The sequence below is a fragment of the Halyomorpha halys genome, unplaced genomic scaffold (genome assembly GCF_000696795.3).
Source record: "Halyomorpha halys isolate HHAL.00 unplaced genomic scaffold, Hhal_1.1 Scaffold559.1, whole genome shotgun sequence".
Classification (NCBI taxonomy): Eukaryota; Metazoa; Arthropoda; class Insecta; order Hemiptera; family Pentatomidae; genus Halyomorpha; species Halyomorpha halys.
In genome coordinates, this window is record NW_027113985.1 from 212,067 (window position 1) to 232,333 (window position 20,267).

General features: G+C 29.3%; 1 protein-coding gene across 2 annotated transcripts; it reads left to right on the forward strand.

Annotated features, from left to right (window-relative positions):
- Positions 1-93: 93 nt before the first annotated feature.
- On the forward strand, positions 94-19,524 carry Drep4 (DNA fragmentation factor-related protein 4). 2 transcript variants are annotated; one of them, XR_010844468.1, is made up of 9 exons: positions 94-186; positions 5,486-5,581; positions 5,664-5,793; positions 8,030-8,224; positions 8,607-8,757; positions 8,843-8,962; positions 10,134-10,226; positions 10,416-13,059; positions 15,605-19,524. XR_010844468.1 is itself a non-coding variant. In XM_014426184.2 (8 exons), exons 1-8 carry the CDS (start codon positions 178-180, stop codon positions 10,651-10,653), a joined length of 1,032 nt encoding a protein of 343 aa, XP_014281670.1. In that variant the 5' UTR covers positions 94-177; the 3' UTR covers positions 10,654-15,231. The 2 variants fall into 2 exon arrangements, 1 of the variants encoding a protein (XP_014281670.1); XM_014426184.2 differs by lacking the exon at positions 15,605-19,524 and having other exon boundaries at positions 10,416-15,231.
- The last annotated feature ends 743 nt before the right edge of the window (positions 19,525-20,267 follow it).

A 20,267-nucleotide genomic window follows, 5' to 3' on the forward strand; every position in this document is an offset into this window, starting at 1 on the left:
TTAATTTCATTTAAATAATTCAACTAGCCAGAAAAATTCATAGAAATCCAGTTGAAAATTTGTTGATGTGTTATACTTATTACCTTTTTCATGGTTTATTGTTTATCAACATGTCAGTTTATAAACATTAAAGTGTTACGTTTCTTGTTTACTAATTTTATATTATGATTCATAATAATGTTGCAAGTGAGTTAACTGAGGAGTTATGATTTTTCTTATGTCAAGATATATATTAGAACAAATAATTATGTTTTATGTTTCTTGATCCTTTCTGTTTTCATTGTTTATCATTTTTGTAATGTTACTTACCTGGTCTATGTTTAATTTAACGATAAATAATGATTTACTGTTTTTTATATTTCTTTATTCGTGTTTATTTTATTAACTTCCATTCCATGCCAACATATTTACTTTTTTGAAATAATCCAAAGACTGTCCCAATAAGATTGATAAAAGTGCTGTAGAGTGATAACTGTCTTGTTACTCACCCATATGTTCACATTCCCAGGAAAACTCTATTTTCCAGATTTCAGATCTCTATTGCACCATAATTAGTCAATATATCTTCAGATCCTGTAATTTTTTTTTTATTAGCACTTTCAGAAAAATGTCTCAATTTTACCTCAAGCCATGGATCTCATGAAATAAGGATACTAATGAGAATTTTAACAGGAAGTTTTTGGACATTCTCCAACATTTCAATTAACTCACAACACTGCATTCAGTTGCTGTTTTTTGAGAAAAACTTGAAAATTTACAGAAAAATTATTGTAACTCTCCATGGTGTTGAGCTGAACTTACTTAAGTCATTTGAGATATCTACTTAAACCATATTTACATCCTCATTTTATTCAGATTTTTTGAAATGGTACTACAAGTTGAATTTTTTTTTCTGACCTTTATTGAAATAATAAATATATATATAACAATATATAGATAACAATATTGATGTATACATATATATAAATATATATATAATGGTGCCCTTCCTTTGCCGTATGACAATTTTTCAAAGTAATTGTTCATTTATTGAAATTTAACACAATTTATTAGAATTTTTATTATGGGAAGGAAAAGGTTTGAAATACTATTCTATATACATTAATATGGAAATATTTTATTAATCCATCAGAATACAAAACTTCATTGATCTTGGAGTCAAGAATCATGTAGAAGATTAAGAACTTCAGAATAATGTAAAGTTCTAGTGCTTTGAGATATATATCCTGTGGTATACTTATTACCACATACCATATCCTGTGGTAGAAGTCCAATGCTTCCATCTGATAAGAAAAGCACGTTTTGATGTTGGTACTATTACTGTTCTTTACTTTTGAATACTACACATGAAATGTGGCCCTCTTATAAAAAGGGAGGAGCAGTGCCTTATGTTTTTTAAATTAAAGTATTATGTAAAATGTTTGGACCTAAGAAAGATGAGTTAACCGAAAATATTTAATATGATGTAGGGACAGATTTAAGAAGAGAGGAGGACCCGATCTGGATGGCTTTAGTCTTCTCGGTATATAGCTGTGGTTGCCCAGGCACTTATTCTGCTGATGTCATCCTGTAGTTTCAGGATGGCATCAGAGAAGTCAGCAGGACCAAAATTAAAAGAGATATAAATTTGGGTGTCCTTAGCATATACTTACTGGGAATGTAAGTTGGAAGTGGAAGGTTGTTGATATAAATGGTAAAAAGGCTTGGGGATGGATAAAGATGAACCTTGAGGTATATCTCTTCTCCAAGGTTAAGAACCGGATGGTGGATTATTAGGGATAATGATATACTAGGATTGGAATCATTGAAGGGCATTAGAGGACAAAGGAAGACCATAAAGTTAGTTAATTAGGATATTATGATTGATGGAATCAGAGGCTTTGGAGAAATCAAGGAGAATAATGTTCTGCTGGTCTATGGCTGTGTGAAGATCTTGTGAGATTTTAATAAGGGCAGACATTATATTTGCCAAGCCATTATATTAGCCAACAGTTTGGGTTGTAAGGAAATCGCCTCCTTTGAGAAAATGGTTCAACTCACCAATATCTACTGTAAACCTGAATAGAACTTTGAATGAACAACACTCTTCCTCTTGTTACAATGAAAACGTTTTGAGGTTATCACCTCATCTTCAGGTCTCTCAAACAAATTTTCAAATAAATAACATGCCTACAGTATTTACAATATATCATTCCCCTACCTCTATTACTCAAAAGATGACTTATTTAATAACAATTACAATCATATTTTTTTAAACATTATATATTAAGAACACATTAAATTATTCTAAATCTAGTACTATTATACAACCTTAAATTATTAATTTATTTACTAGATAGTGTCTACCTAAAGTTTTAGTATCTGTTTTAAAATTGATTGCTTTATCTATGTTTTTAGTAATGTATACTGCTTCAGTTAATTTTCTATTTCGACTATGATTTACCGTGTCTAAAATTTTTTGATTTTAAAAATCAAATTCAAGTTTGTATTTTATGCTGTGGTGTTGATGTTTTTTTATATTTTTACAATTATTCTTATGTTGCTCAACTGCTGTTTTTAATTTTTTTGAGGTCTCTCCAATGTACACACCTTCACAATTCTGGCAATTGATGTTATAAATAACATTTAGTCTATCTTTATTATCAATTTGATCTTTCATATAAATGAGAAAATTCCCTAATTTATTATTAACTTCAGATAATGGTCGTATTCTATAAATTTCTTTTTAATTTTATCAGTTAGTCTGGGTATATAGTTTAGTATAAAATATTGATGATTATCTGTATTATCTCTATAGGAAGTCTGGTGAGTCAATTCATAAAAAAATTTTGAGGTTAATGACTTCCAGTTTAATGAAATTTTTATTAAATTATCATGACATGGTACAACGTTTCGGGACCACTGTCCCATATTCATGTACTCTAAACCTCATAATTTCATATAGAAAATCATGTCACAATTTGTGCATCTTCACTACTCCTTAGCACAAGGAGTTCCTTTTTTATGAATTAATGATTATGAATCTTAACAACTTTTCTTAAGGCAAACCTACTCAAACCCAGTAGATCTCCATTTCCGCTGATGAACTCAATACTCACTTTCCTCTTCCCTGACATTGGCACCTAATCATCCCTTCTTTAATCTATACCATTCCCGTTTTTTCCAATATCACCTTCGATGAACTCCGAAATTTCATTCATAAACCTAGTACAAATAATACTCTATTTAAATTTATTAAAGCCTAACTACCTTCTATTCTTCCTATCCTCTCCCATACTTCTTCATACTAAATCCCACCCTATTTCATCTGCTGAAAGAAAACTTAAAATCCTACAATCTTCAATAATTTCAGCTCGATTTCCTTACAACCCAAACTGTTGGCTAATATAATGGCTTGGCAAATATAATGTCTGCCCTTATTAAAATCTCACAAGATCTTCACACAGCCATAGACCAGCAGAACATTATTCTCCTTGATTTCTCCAAAGCCTCTGATTCCATCAACCATAATATCCTAATTAACTAACTTTATGGTCTTCCTCTGTCCTCTAAACCCTTCTGAAAGAAGAACAACAACGAGAAGTCATTCTAGCATATCATCAGGGTAAGACTAATCACCGCGGATTCCTTGAGACTATGCAGCCCTTAAAGAGAAGATACTTTTGGTGGGGGATGAGAAAGACTGTATCAGAGGTTGTAGGAAGCTGCGAGGTTTGTCTATGCACTAAGTATGACGAACATCCGCCTAAAGGGAGACAGGAGAGGACACGTACCACAGATGCACCGCTCAAATATTTACAAATTGACACATTTACATGGACGGGATACAAATGGGTGACCATGATTGACCTCTTCAGTTAGGGAGCGCTTCAGGCGCAGGACAGGTCTTCAGAAGCAGCTCTCCATTTGTGGTTTCAATTCTACGGTGTTCCGGAGCACATCTCACTAAATTCAGGCAGAGAATTTGACAATGCCATGATTCTAAAGGAAATGAAGGATCTTGACATAATATGGCATCTCAACACACCAGGGCACTTCAAGAGTAGAGGATGCATAGAGTAGCTTCATAGCACGTTGGGTGACCATCTTCGATTATATCAGGTCGACCAGGGACTAGAACCGGACGTGGCTATGCCTAAGGCGATTGTGGCATATAATCATTCTGTATATGCAGTTATCGGGTTTTCATCATTTGAAGTCCTCTTTGGGCTTCACGGGCACCGGTAGAACTGTAAGGGCACAGTAGCGGACAAAGAGGAATTAGTCAATAACTACATTGCTCAAAGAAAGTTATGGGAGAAAGCACGGGGAAGAATCGAAAAGCAGGGTGATGCAGGAAAATTTAAAGGTCACAAACAGGATGGGGGCGATCAAAATCAAGGCAATTGTATATAGAAAGTTGGGTTCTAACAGAGTTAAGGAGATACAGTGATACGAACCCATTCAGGGTGTTAATCATTAGGGAAAATAATATTATCTTAATACAAAGTATCCGAGAACCTAAAAAGAGGAGAACTGTCCAGATTGAACAGTTAAAACTTCTGACAATGACAGTATAGAGACTGGTTTGTTCTCATATCACCTCCAGTAGAAATGTAGTTATTTATTCTATTTTTTTATGTTCTGTTTTAGTTTATTTGTTAATTTTGTAATTTTTTTTATTAAGTTGTTCATTTCATTGTTCCAGGAGTCTTTTTCTTTATTTCTAAGTTTTATTTATGTATATAGCTTTTACTTTTTGGTAAGGTTGTGTTTTTTTTGTACTGTGCTATTGATATACGAAAAAAATATTTATTGTAAATAGTTTTTCATAATTTGTTTTGGATATGTTATTATATTGTACAATGTAATTTTATGAGGATTGTTCATAAACTGGCGGGAGGAGTTACAGTCAGCTGTTACTTCGATGTCAGCTGACTGAGATATATATATATTATTGGGTTCCATACATCTATATATGGATATTCCATATACATACATTCGATCAGCTGATTTATTCAGTCAGCAGAATTTTTCATACTTTTTGACCTGATTGTGCCTTTACCCATTGCAAAGTGGCTTTTCACTTGTTTTAATATAGTGAAATTTGTTCATCTGCCCATTTTAGTCATCTGTTTTAAGCAAGTATGTCAGTAAGAAACACTATTTTGTCATTTTAAATGTAATTAATATTGGAAGAGTAAAGTAAAGTAAAGGCAACATTTATACATTTTCTTTTTATCTGTCTTCAATTATGTTTTTAGTACTTTGTGCTAATTTCTTCTAAAATATGTATCTTTAAATTTAATTTATTATTTATTTTTCATATGAAATATTTTATTCATCATCACTCTTCAGTAGTAGTGAAATATAAGAAATACTTTTTTTTATCAATTACCAAAAATACAATAATTTTTATAAAGATAATATTGTATTATATAGTAATATTCTATGGAATAATTTGGTTAAGTATGTATTATTAGGTATTAAATTATTTTTTATATAGGGTTATAAAGTAACTGATGCTACTCGGACTAAAACCTGTGGTATAGCCTGTTCTACTTTAAAAGAACTCAAAGCTAAAGCCTGTTTGAAGTTTAATGTACGTAGTTCAAATCTTAATATTTGGTTTAATTTTAATTAGTTAATTATTAAATAGTTTTCTTCTTTCTTTTTTTTCCAAGGTCAAAAATGCTGATGAATATTACTTCTCATTGTTAGATGGCACTATTGTTGATTCTGAAGATTACTTTTCCAGTCTTCCTCCTCAGATATTGCTTATTTTTTCCAAACCAACTGATAATGTGTTAATGGGTAATTTCATTAGACTTCATTGAATATTATTTTAATTATATGCAAAAAATGTATGAATACAAATGTGTTTAGTTTTGTAGCAAATTAAAAAAAAAAAATTAATTTGAATTTTTTAAGTTTAAACATTCAGTTAATCAACAGCTCCTTTTTTTACAATAGATAAAAAATATATTAAAATTTTATATTATTGATCTGTGTTCCCTTGTTTCTTGATTTTTCGTCACCTTTACTACTCAATGCAAACTTCACATTCATTGAGTACAAAGAAATGAAAACTAAAACATTTTTTAGCCAGAAACGGATCCAGAACTTCCCAATGGATTATGCCAAAGAGCTGTCTTCCAATGGTGTACCATAAAGTTTGATAAATCTCAAAAATAATCTTTAAATAATTTTTATTATGTTTTTGTCAAAGTATTTTTATAAAGACAGGCATATTGGACAGCCGAGATTCTTCTTTATTACAATATTTGAACTGCATATTCAGAAAATATTAGTTGCTCCTGTTTATTGTAAACCTGGTATACTACGTGATAATATTTTACATTCCATAAATAATGATTTACATAACACTCTAAACTTAAAATTCATTGATATGACTTTTATTTGGGAGTGGCTGGTACACTAAAATAAAATCACTGCAAAATTTTGATTGGGAAATTCTTTTGCACAAATGTTTAAATCAAAGTTTATCAACTGATCATAAATTTAACAAAATAGGGGTATCAGTAGTAATGGCTAATTTTCTAGTGTATATTTTTAAGAATTTTAAGTCAAACACCTGCAATAAAACACAATTACAAAAGTAGAACAATATTGCTACAATATTTCTCCACCAAAACTTCAGATTTGGAATTTATTCAGGACATATAGCTCCCAAGCCATTCCACAAAATTCTTTCCCAGCAGATTGATAGGAATCTTTTTTTTCATAATATGCTTTCGACCAAAGAAGAGATTAGAAGACACATTGCGTGCCCTTATATCCCTGACTTTAGGCTACAAAATCAATTTAGAAGAGCTATCAGCTGCCATTGAAAATAGTAAAAGAAACAAAGCTCCTGGATTAGATTGACCAATCATATTTGTATTCAAACTCATCAACCTATACCTTACCACCTATACCATGATTTTTAATAGGTCCAATACTTTATTGCTGCCTATGCCTACTTATCATAGGTCCTAATTTTCCTTTCTCTTTTACTTACTTTTTCTTCCTTATGTAGCATGAAATAGCGTCATTAACAAACACTCCATTTCATACTTCAACTCCTCATCTTTTTTTCTATTTTAACATGAAACACTCATCATTCCTTGATCCAAAGACCCATAAAAGATGCAACACTTTTATGGCTCTTTTTATTTTAATTTACATCAAATCACAATCTTCCTCCCTATATGAAGTAACAAGCTTCTTACCATCTGTAAGCGATTGTAACATGCAACACAATATTCTGCCTCACCTTCAATATCTGTCTAACTCATTCTATATGCTAATAGTTGTTAACTAAAAAATAGTTAAAATTGTTTTAACTATTGTTTGTTCCTTTTTTACCGCATTCCCGACCATCTCTTTCATATTCAGAAAAATAATATGATCAATCATTTACATATATAACATATAATATATGTTAAAATATATGTTTAACCTCTGTCACTTATAGTCTGTTTGGAACTCCCACCCTTTTGAACTGAAACTTCTTTAATGATGTTCCCAAACTTAAGAAAAAAAAAGAATTATTTGGGAGTAAATTGATCTCGTGTAGAGCTTAACAATCCCAACATTTCCAGTCCAATTAAGTGATCTCCTGTTATCTCATTCTCTCCTATTACAATATAAAATGATTTCTGCTAAAAGTGACTTAGGAAATGGCTGTTCTGTTCTAATTATTGTTATTGTCTAATTATTGTTTTTGTTTATTCCAGAACTAATTTTTTCTAACTTAAGCTATAAGAGGGAACACATGATCATTATTATTAAATTTTAATACACTATTTCATTTCCACTAATTTCACTTTTGTCGCCCAGTCCCCAAGAATACCACTATTGCTTTTTTTTACTCACCATTGTTTCCATTTCAATTCCTTTGATTCCAAGTTCTGTTTTATATGTTCAATTATATTTTAATAGATATAATAAATCTGTTGATTTCCTTTAGTAACATATGACCTGATTAAAAGATAAGATAAAGGTCATTATGAATGCTTCATGTATATAAAAAAAATTTATTTTTCAGGAGCAGATATTATTTACAATGCTTTTAAAGCTGTAAATATTGAGTTTTTAAGGACTGGACAGATGGTTAAAGGATTTTTTGATGAGAATGTAAAAGAGAAAGTTAGAATATTAGCTAATTATTTATTGAAATCGGGTGATGCTGAAGACAATACTCTCAAAAGTAGTCGTAAAGATGATCCCAAATGGTTTGAAGGTAAAATGTATATTAAATTATTGTCATGGGTATGTTGAAGTTTACTAAATTGATATGTTGTTATATTTGAATACATATCTCTAGATCATCTTTCTGATATTCTCTTTCTCCACCCCTTTACTTCAATTGTATATCTACATTGAAATTTTCTTTGAATTCTTATCTATTAATCTGTACTCCATCAGATTTCATCTATCCTAGTTAACAAAAAGATCTCCTATATGGTATATCTGTACTTTTCGTTTTTATATATTACCTTATCGAACCTTGCCATAAATTTTTATTCTTGTATTCTTCATTTTTATGCCATAACTTTTCAATATCTAGAAAAATTCGTTACTATTATTAATTTTTTTTATTAATTATTGTTTGTTATTTTCAGGTTTAGAAACCAACTATACTTCTAAGGAAGCTTTTTTGAGGCGCAGATGTAAAGATCGAATAAGTGGTTATTTTTATAAGGCTAAGAGTGACTTGTTGAAGTCTCAAACTAATCTAACAGAAAAAAAGTTAACTGAAATACTTCTAAATAGGTGAGCATCATGTTTGCATTGTTTCTGATAAGTTCTAAAGTTCATATCCATTTTTAAATTTATGTATGTTTTTGTTTTTTTTTAGATTAAAAGGACAACTAAGGAAATGTGACTTCAATGGAGGTTACTTTGACAGAAAAGATAATGCATGTCTTTGTGATGAATCAGGGTTTTTTAAATGCAGTGGTGCTTGGAATAAAGAAAAGTAATGACATTGTTAATAATCTTAATTAATAAAAATGGATTAAAGTAGGGCATCGATTATATGAACTCATTAGGGCAATTAGTAGTTCATTATAAACTCATTTCAGGAGGACAAGAACTTATCAAAATGTAAGTTTTTTAATTAATTAAAAATATTCATAGTTACAATATATCAGACTTTATGTTTACCTACCCATAGGCTACTACCTCTTTTACTGAGTGATTGTTCTTTTTTGGAATTAATTGTTTTTGTCTTGATTCTTAGAATCAACTTAAAAGGTAAGTTCTCATAATTTATGTTTATGATATGTCCAGTAACAGTTTCTTCGTTTGTTTTTGATTAAGAGACATTGTATGTACTCTACTTTAGTATATCTCCAGAAGTGTGGTGGAAAGAAACAACTTTCCTACACTTCCAGGCCTGAATATTGATTGAGAATATGTTGCCCTCTGGTATGAAGGAGAGAAATTCTCAGTGAAGATATTCAATACATCAAAATGGCTAAGATATCTTCCAAGGTTAAGTCCCTAAAAGCCTGGAATTGGGGGCATAGTGGGACATTATACCCACCTAAACCTGTTAACAAAAGGTGACTTGATTTGATAAGTTGTCTATCTTAACTTTCCTATTTGTATTTATTTTGTTATATTTTTTAGTTTATACCACCATTTTCAAACAATTACTGTATCAAACACTTATTTAACTTTAAGTATTTTATAAATATTATTAGGTCATAGTACAATACAACAGTCCATTAGACTGTAACTTAGGTGGTACAACCTTCTTATGAACCGCCTTCTTGTGTATGGAATCTTTTACACATGCATATTATGTACAAAATATTCCAGACAAACCTGTTTAGTTCATATAAGTGTTCTTATCTTATATTCATATAATCAATGCCCTACGAATGTTTTATTAATTTTATGGTTTTGAAAGTTTGTTTTAATGGTTGTAATTTAGTTTACTCAATTCAAGATTTATTTTCTGTCTATTTAAATTTAAAAAGTATCTATTATTAGTTCATATAATTTTAAAATCTAAATCGCCTCCTTACTTAGTACATTTATAGCTTATTAATTTAAGATCTTTTATCAAAAGAATTAGATTTTGTTGAATTTGTAAGGAATTGGTGTGAGTGTTTAGATTGAAATTCAAAATTTGTTTCCAGATGCCTTTATCTAAAAAGCCGAAGGCATATTATTAATCCTTATGCCAGCCGTGAAGAACGTATTGTGTTTTCTACATGGAATTTAGATCACAGGTAAGAATTTCTCATATCATTACATGTCTATATCAATGGTAATCAATTTTTTTTTTTAAAACAAATAATAATTTGTTACCCAATTTGATAAAAGTGTTTTGGTAATAAATTGGCTTGGTATGAAAAAATATAATAAGTTTAAATTGTGTATAGTATTAATTACAATTTGTTAATTTTTTTTTTTAATAGGATCGAAAAATCTAGAACTATCATTCCTAGCATTGAAAAAGCTGTAAAATCTGTGGCTAAAGATGGGAGCTGTCATGATTTAAATTACGATTTAATATTTTCACTGTTATTCACATCTGAAAATCTTCGACTGGTTCATATAGTTTGTCATGACAAAGGAGCTCATAGTACTGCTACTTTAGAACCAGAAAAGTTTTTATTAAAGAGGTGTAATGGTATTAAAAAAGATAAGGGTTAAGAATTATTAAATACAGCTTTAACATGATTGATAAATAGAGGTTACTTTAAATTACAACCAGTTTGATTTACATTGAACAATGAATGTTTTAATTTTACTCCATTAGAATTAATTCCTTCTAGAATATTGTACTTTATTAGAAACTATAAATAGTGACCTAGTGATGATATCATTTTTCAATGTACTTGCATTGACTGGCAGTTTTTGCATCTCAGACACATTAGTCTGGTTTTGTATTTATTTTTCTTTTATAATCCATTTGTCTCTCCATTGTCCAGGTAACTAATTTAATTTTTAATAAATATGATACCACTAAAATTATTACAAAATATTGTATTCCTTCATTTTAATCGTAAGTCTTTCATTTACATCAGAGCTCATCGGTTTGAAGAGTTCTCAGTTTTGATCTATTTCAAAAAAAGTTTCTGTACGCTGCTGTATAATATTTTTTTCTTAAGTAAACTTCATAACAACATAACTTTTAAAAAATATATATAATAATAGAAGTATAATATTGATAGTTAATGATCAATGTAGTTACTGCAGTAATAATAGGACTAGTAAAGGTCTTTAACAAGTAGCCTAAACCTTTTCGGTTTTGTGAGTTTGTATAATTCTATCGATATTTCTCATTAATATTTAACATTTTTATTTTTGTTTATATTACGAGCCTTCGTTATTTAATTTTTGTCCAAGTACTAATATTCTGGTAGGATTTTAAAATATAACATATTAATTATCATTATAATTAGGATTACCTAGTAGTATCTCTCTACCAGCTTTAAAAAAAAATTATTTCTCATATTTAAGCAGTCAAAATTGCCAGTTTAGTATTAGTATTTCAAAAAGTCTGGTGGAAATAAATATCAATTCTACTACAATTATACTTCTGCTAACCAAATATCAAAATTTCTAAGTGTTGGTTTTAGATACAAAACAATCTCAATTTTTTTACATGTACTTATTTTGAAATATTAAAAATAGTATTATTATCATATTAAAAGTAGTTATTATTTATATTTTTTTTTCATTAATTTATAAATTTTTTTTATGAGACTGTACAAAGAAAATTGCGTCTTTCTTTCTTCTTATGATCTCATTTTTAAGACTGAAATTATTAGGTTCAAACATTAGTTATTTTAATAAATGGAATATTATATATTAATAACTCAAATAGTAAATAAACTATTCATTATGAGCCAACGTTTCACCCCACTTTGCAGGGCTAAAAAAGATACAAAACTAAAATAATATAACAAAGTAAGAGAATAACATAACATGGAATAAAAGTAAACTTAGATATGGCTAAAAATTATATAAAATATGTGAACATTTATTATAAATATGTGAAAAAATAACCAATTAAATTATCATCCAGTTTTTATATAAATTTTGGCATGTTTTACATCATTTTTAGCCATACATTGGTTTACTTTTATTTCATGTTATCTTATTCTCAAGTTACATTATTTTAGTTGTTTGTATCTTTTTTAGCCATACATTGGTTTACTTTTATTTCATGTTATCTTATTCTCAAGTTACATTATTTTAGTTGTTTGTATCTTTTTTACCCCTGCAAAGTGGGGCGAAACATTGGCTCATAATAAATATTTTATTTACTATTTTAGTTATTTTGATCGCGCATAGACCTTTTGTTAATTATATCCAGTCAATCAACGATCTTCCGATTAAATTTAAAAGAAAAGTATATTTACAAAATTTTTCCATCTAATTACAATTTTTTATATAAAAAATTAGGCCTATAATGGACTGTATGTAATACTGGAAACCAATCTTGGTTTTCCAATCACAGTACAGATCAGGTCTTTACTCTTTCATAATGTCTTTTGGCCTTAAGATGACTTGTAATAATAGTCAAAACGAAAAAAAATACATACATAATGATATGTATGTTGTTTTACTTGAGAATAAGTAAACTTTGATCTCTTCGATTTTAATCCTACTTATAATGATTGAATTCAAAAAGCAATATAGGACTGTCACTCCCTGGGGGTCTTAGCAGGGCAGGTCCGAATTGTTTTTTTTTTTGTGTTATGATCTCCTCTTGTGAGATTGTGACATGTCGAACATCGGAGTGAAGAGTTTCATGCTGTTTTTTCATTAATATCATTAGCTTGCACTTTTCGTGCATATTTATAAGGCCTCTCAAAAATTTCATTTATCTGCAGTACTGTGATTACATTATATTTAAATATTATAAATTATGTACCACAGATGACATTCATGAAATCTTTTATATTACAGGACTTGGCCTGAAATAAATATCTACCCTTCCACAGTAAATTTTATACTTACAAAAAACTGATAATCCACAAAATTCCTGAGATATATTAATATCTATTTTAAATGCAAAATAAATCTATCTGAATGGAGAGCTACTAGTAGGTAATTTCTCAATCCATTATTTTAATCTTGTTCAAAATATTAACCCATTTTTTTAATTAAATTTTTTTTAGTTGATGCTAGTAGAATTATGATTGTACTGCCAAATCTTCTAAGATAATTTTCTGTAGTAAATTCTAGGCCTTTATCCTTACATTAAATATTAGCTATGTAAATAATCGCATCTGTATTTAGGGGCTTTCTTCTAGGATAAAAGAAAAATTAAATTTTATCAGTAAGGAATATTAATTAAGTTTTGATTAACTTTACTGGGATATCTCAAAATTATATCCATTTATTGTGTGGTATCTTATTATAGAAGTAACTAAATATATATTTTACTAAAATTAGGTCCAAATATATTAGGATTAGGATCATTCCATTACATGTTATATAAATACACTATTGTTGGTATTGAAGTCTCATTCCTGAATGTCAGGTTGATTGAGGTTTATATATATCAATGCAATAACTTGCCTAGGCTATCTGAGTTAGATACATGTTCAATTTTCATGATAATGAAATATTTTATAGGAATATGTATTAAGGAAATTTTAAGGTATCTGATACATCGAAGAGAGCTACTGGAATGTATAGATAAAATTCAGAAAAACTAATTGTTATTTTTGTACCTTGATCAGACTACAATCAAATTTAATTTAGACAAACTGGATGGAGTGGGCACACACAAATGTCCCATTTTTATTAGTCTCAAAGACATTAAAACTTGATTAGATATTAGGACTTCAGTATAGTAAGAAAAAACTATCTTATAATGGACATTCAAATATAAGCATGTCTTTGTTTTTAAAACACCTGACCGCATAGAACCAATTGGTTCACCAAAAATATAGCATATTCCTTGATAATTCACTCTCCTTATTGATGCATTTTTTCCAAATAATCAAAAACACAGTTTATCCCTTTTCTGTAAAAAGAAGAGAGCATTCCTTTGTAGGGCAGAACTCTTTACATTTGCATCATTGGTGAAGATATGACTTCCTAAAACCTCTTAACATATGAAAATATCACAACAATAAATCTGTACTATATAGTAGGTGTTGTATTTCCTAGAGAATTTCTTCAAGCTCACAGTGCGTTATATCAGCATTATTGGACCAGGCTTTGACATGCAGCAAAATGACATTCCTGAAGGATTGTTGTTGTTTATTGTTCCACCAATTAGCCTTAGTCTTGATTTAAGTGCAGTATTACCATTAATTGTTCTGTGTTTGTCTTTATTAAACAGCTTCAATATTGTTCTACAGAGAAAGTATTTTGCCTATGAAACACCCTTATCGATAAAATAGTGTTTTGACCAAATTGTTCCCACAATCTCTGTATATATATCAATATCATCTAAACAAAAGAAAATTTGGAGGAACCCAACAAACACATAAGGAAAAACATATACTATAACTGAAGGCACCTTACCTTAAGGTAAATTAACAAATGAGTTATAGTATAAAATAATCAAGTCTATTTTCCAATATTTAATATTTACTTTTTCTCGAAATTCTACAATACAAAAACGGAACAATAAATTATAGTCAAGTACAGAAAGACAAACAAAGGCCAAAAACGCTTTTTAAGACTTATGGGGTTTGTAAAACAGATATATCCTTTGAAAATTACATATTGTAAATCTGATCCAATTAAAATACTCTTTTGACCTATGCTGTATGTAAAAATCTCTTTTAAACCTTTTTTTTTTGTTAATTGGTTCAGTATTTTGTCTCAAAAGGGGATCACTCCAACAGAAATAATATATGTGATAGTTAACTATGGAAAGGAAATATACAGGTACATGAATATGTTATCAATTGACAAGTTTTATTAAAACAGTAAAAAAAAAGATACTTCTCTAACCTTAGTCACACCTCTCCGACTCATAACAAGACTCTCATCTGTTATACGAAGAATTAAGTCAGTCAGTCCACCCTCTGACTGGACCACCATCTCGTATATTATCGTTCATATTTGAATGTTTCTTGTAGATTTAGGTGGTCTTTCTGTTTGTGTGATGAGATTCAATATTATTTTCCTTTCAGGACCAGTATTTATTTAGTAGACAGACAATCTGGTGTTTGAATAAGTAAACTGTGTTTCATAGGTATGATGTTAAGTGTTGGTGAACATTTATTTAGCAAAAAACCACCATTCATTTTTGAAATATGGGTCCAACAAAAAAAGAGTTAAAGGAGAAAAAAATATATCAGGGTACAGAACTTTTCAAACATAAATAGTGCCGACAAAGTTCTGACTACTCAAATTATATCCTCGAGGAATGTGAGCTAATAAAATGGGACATTTTTGAGTAGTTGCACTTAAACATGAAGTTTAGTTTTAATTTCATCAAACTTTTCATTATTGTAAAACACTTAATCTATATCCAATTAATGTATTTCTGTACTTATATCTACTTTGTGTTTGAAAAATTAATTGTATTTTAGATTACTTAGATTTTAGAACCAGTAATTAGTTTAACCATTAAGTTCATGTTAATATCCTAACTCTGAAATCAAGCTAATATTATTAATCTTTTCAGTAAGAATCTTAATTTCTATAAGAAAACTAGGGAAAAAGTAAGTATCCATTAATTTTTATTTTATTTGAGTTCCTACATAAATGTCTGTACAATTTATTCTTGTAGAAAATGTTTTAAGCAATATTTTTTATATGAATAATTATTTTTGAAAGTAAATATGAAATATTTTTTTACTAGATACTAATAGGAATCATTATGGTTTTTTATTGATATTGAATAAATCTTAAAGTGTGCCTTCAAAATATTTTTGAAATTTTAATTATTTAGGTATGAGAATCTTGCAATATCAAATATTTATTTTAAATTATTTATTTTTTTAACCGTATTTCTTAGCAATTGATGGTTTGTCAAAAAATCTTGTTTTCCCTCTATTTAAGCATTTTTATATTAACTAACCATATATTTTCTATATAGGTGTTTCATCTCAGCTCATTATATGATGGAAAGATAAAATTATATTTCAGGTTATAAAATGTGTGCAGTGTCATTAGGTGCCTGCCAAAGAAAGTTGTTTTAATTCTTCATAATATATTGTCATTTTCATGGTAATGATCAAGTTTTAAAAATGCTATATTTTATAACTAGTAGAATTAATGTAACAAATAGATGAAGCTTATATTTTATAAAACAAGCCATATTTTGAATCATGGACAATAAAAAGCATTATTTTTTATATGATACCTATCACACAAAGAAGGAAACATAAATTTCTTTATGGGAAACATTATTGTATAATTGGCTTATCCTTATTTCGTTATAAGATCTTTGAAAATAAAGCTGAGAATTAACGATTTTCCAGAGAAGATAGGGATTTCAAGCTCATGCTTATCATAATGTAGATTAACACTTATATTATGAATAGTAGGTTTACAATATTTTTATGATACAGTCATAATCAAATAAAGAGGCCTAGGTATGGCCTATATGTGAGGGCAATACAGACTATGGTATATATATTTTATCTTTCAGGTAGCAAATTTTGTTACCTGATTATTCCACCATTTTTATGTCATCACATTATTGAGATGGTTTTTGGATATGGTGTGGCTAGTATTGTCTTTTCATTTTGTTCATCTGCCGAAAAGATTTACTTATATTTCTACTGAAACCCTTTATCAAGAGCTTCCTCGTGTTAAATAAGAAAGGTCTGGCTCTACTTTAGGGTAATCCACTTTGAAATCCTTTTAGTATAGTTAAGATTTATTTCACATATAGTCTCAGATATTACCAATCAGCTCTGAGTCTGTTCTAGCCGGCATACTTGACTCTTCTGGTGCCAATTCAATTTATTCATTCTGCAAGGATAATTTTTACATTCCTGCAATACTTGATTTGTAAAATATTTAAATAAAGTTAATAAATTATTAAATTGTAATGATTTTACTATTATTTGTATCGGGAGCACTATCTACTCTCCATATTTCTGACAACAAATACTTAGGGCCAGAAAAACTGTTAATCAGCACAAAGAAATAGAATTTTCCCTTGAGAGTACATGAATCTTGCTTGGTCTACCAGCCCACAGTCATACTGGAAGTGACAAATGAGATTATTCAGGTTTTACTTGGGGAACATATGAGACCAGCGACACTACTATATATATTACATAGTGATAAGCCAAGTTATACACCTGCTAGACCAACTCTACTGTTCTTTCATTCAGTGACAAGGTTTATTATGGTTGACTAACTTCTGCTTTTTTTCTGTCTTCAAGAGACAGATTATGTGAGTTCAAGGAAGGACTTCATAAAAGTCCAGGACTACTTCCTGTTTTTGCAGTTCTTCCTGAATATTAGAAAATAGAACATTGAATGTGATTGTGCTTATCCTACATACATTTTGAAAATACTGCACTACTAATTCTGAAAACTTATTACAGCTTCAAAAGGGTAAATAGCTTTATTTATCAAGGGTTAGAAGTAAACTCTGGAAACGATATATCCTGAGAGATCAGAAGAATAGGAATGGCTAGCCAATGTTGCTTTAGGCTTGTGAGGCAATTCAGAAGCAGAGTCCTTTCAATAAGGACCAAGATTACTTACTATTTACAAGACCATGTTAAAGTGGTTATTATCCGCCCAGTTTAAAGTTATAGGTCCGAATCTTGGGCATATACAAATAATTATGAGAATAGACTCTGAATCCTAAAACTTTTTACTCTTGTTAGAGAGGCTGGCACCTAGAGAAATAGGAAGAACTTGAAACTTGTGGGTCGTCTATCCAAGGATACCCTTCTCAACAGGTTCATCACACTGGGGTGACTTTGGTATGCCGGGCACACGAATGGATGATGCTGAGACACCGAAGAAGATGCTAGTTCAAAAACGAGTTCGTATTTCATTGGTTTTGAGTTGGTGTAGGCGGGTGCCTATATATGCCTAAACGCCATCTCTTTGGCATTTGGAACTGGAAAGCTGTTGCAATTGAACACAATAGTTGATAAAGGCTTTTGGAGAAGGCCCAGTTTCGGTAATGGGACATCCTAAACTCAAAGTAACTAGATATGTATCCAGATGCCTACCTCATGGCATCTGGTATGGCCTTGCTCTCAGGGATTCATGCATTCAGCAGTCAATGTTATGTATTGAGGCTAAGTGATTTAAGACATACTTCTGATAACTTCTTGCTGTGATTTGCGTGTGGGGTGCCAAATGTTTAGATATTTACTTATTTATTAGTAAGCTCTAGAATAATGAAGTAGTTTAGTTAGTAAGAGGGTTTTACTCTAATTATTAGTAAATAATTAATCATAATAATATCACAACGAATAAATGTTACCAATTTAATGTTTAGATGCCATCTCAATACTACTGATAACTATGTTTAAATGCACTTTTTTAATTAATTAATTTTTTATGAAATAAAATGATTAAATATGAACAAAATTTGTTAATTTGCTACCAATAAAATTGATTTTCTATGAACTACCATACAGTACAAAATTATTAGTTAATTTTTTTTTTAATTTAAAATGTATGTTTTCAATCATGTGGATTGAATATATTTTTACACTAGTGATATAAATTAGATGAGGGAGTTGATATTTACACATATACAGTAGGATTTTATTCTCAGAGAAGCTAAAAAAAATGCATGGGGAGTGAGGGGAGATCAATAAGAATAACGTCAGAACCATACTCAAGTTTTTTAAATCGTTATCACTAAAATGGTAATTACCTGGTGTATATATATCAGGGAGGATATGGGTGTTGATGAAGAGAAATATAGACAATTATCCAAATAGTTAAAACATTAATTATAGATACATACTTAATTATTATTAAAATTGCAAACTATACTACTATTTCTTTATTCAAGTGGCTACTCAGTTATTCATATGATTAATGATTCCTTGTTCTCTTTCTTTACCCCTTGTGAAAAAACTATATGGTTCTTTTAAAGAAATGAATATAAATTACATAGGATTAGCTCTTAGTGTAAGTATACAAGTTCAGATTTTTGTTTGGAAAAACATCAATATTCTTCAAATTCAATGAACACACTTTTCCATGCCGAGAAATAGAGTGGGTCTATTTTCCTCAAGTTGTCAGTCAAGTTGTGTGTAAGTTACAAATAACCTATTTAAAAAATAATTTTAGTATTACTAAACAGAATAGCCAAGATAGTCAGCTGATTTTTCTTCTTGTAATTAAATTAAAAGCATTATTATTTTTTCTTGATTGGGGGGGGGGAGGGGTCTCAGAGCTCCCCAGAATGTTCCAGTCACTTGTTAAGTAATTTAGTATTACTATATATGCTGTTTATTTTGGTTCAATAACTATATGAAATAGTTAAGGACTTATTCTAGTAAATAAAAATATAATAAATTATTGCATAAATGTATGTCATACTTTTTATGGTAAGATATAATCTATAATGTTACTTCATTTATATTTATAATTCTTTTAAAATTTTTTGAGGTTAATCACTTCCATCATTTGAAATAAATTATTATTTATTTCAAATGATGGAAGTGATTAACCTCAAAAAATTTTAAAAGAATTGACTCACCAGACTTCCTAGAGAGATAATCCAAATTATATTTATAATGTGTTCTTAACAATTTCATTATTATACTAAAATCTTTTTCAAAATATGTTTAAAATAATTGGCAATATTAAATACCGTTTATTTTATGTCCTTTTTTTTATATAATCACAAAATTTTACATTAAATACATTTTAAATTGTATATTTGAGATGTAAACTTTATGTTAACCTCTTTCTCTGTAATTTTCTAACTTACAAAGTTTGTAGTGACATTTAAAAGATTAGACATAGCCATGAGAGTAGTATAAAGTATCTAACACTATATTATCTGTAAAAAATATACCAACTGTTAATGTATATTATTCTGATCCAAGAATAAACCGTAGAAAACTTGAGATTCTTGTTTTGTTTTCCTTGTTGAACTGATGATTTTATTTATTATAATCAAAGAAATAAATAAAAAATCAATTAGGGACTTAGGTTCTACAGAGAAATGATGATTGGGTGTCTACCAGTTCTAGGAATTTAATTGTACTAATGTTTCACAGAAAGTCTGATTGATAATTCCCCAAGGCAGGGGGGTTTCATACCATTGTCGAGTCATGTGTCATGCTCAGGCACCAATTTATAAGATGAAATGCACTGGCATCTGAAGGCCTTAGACAAGTAGTTAT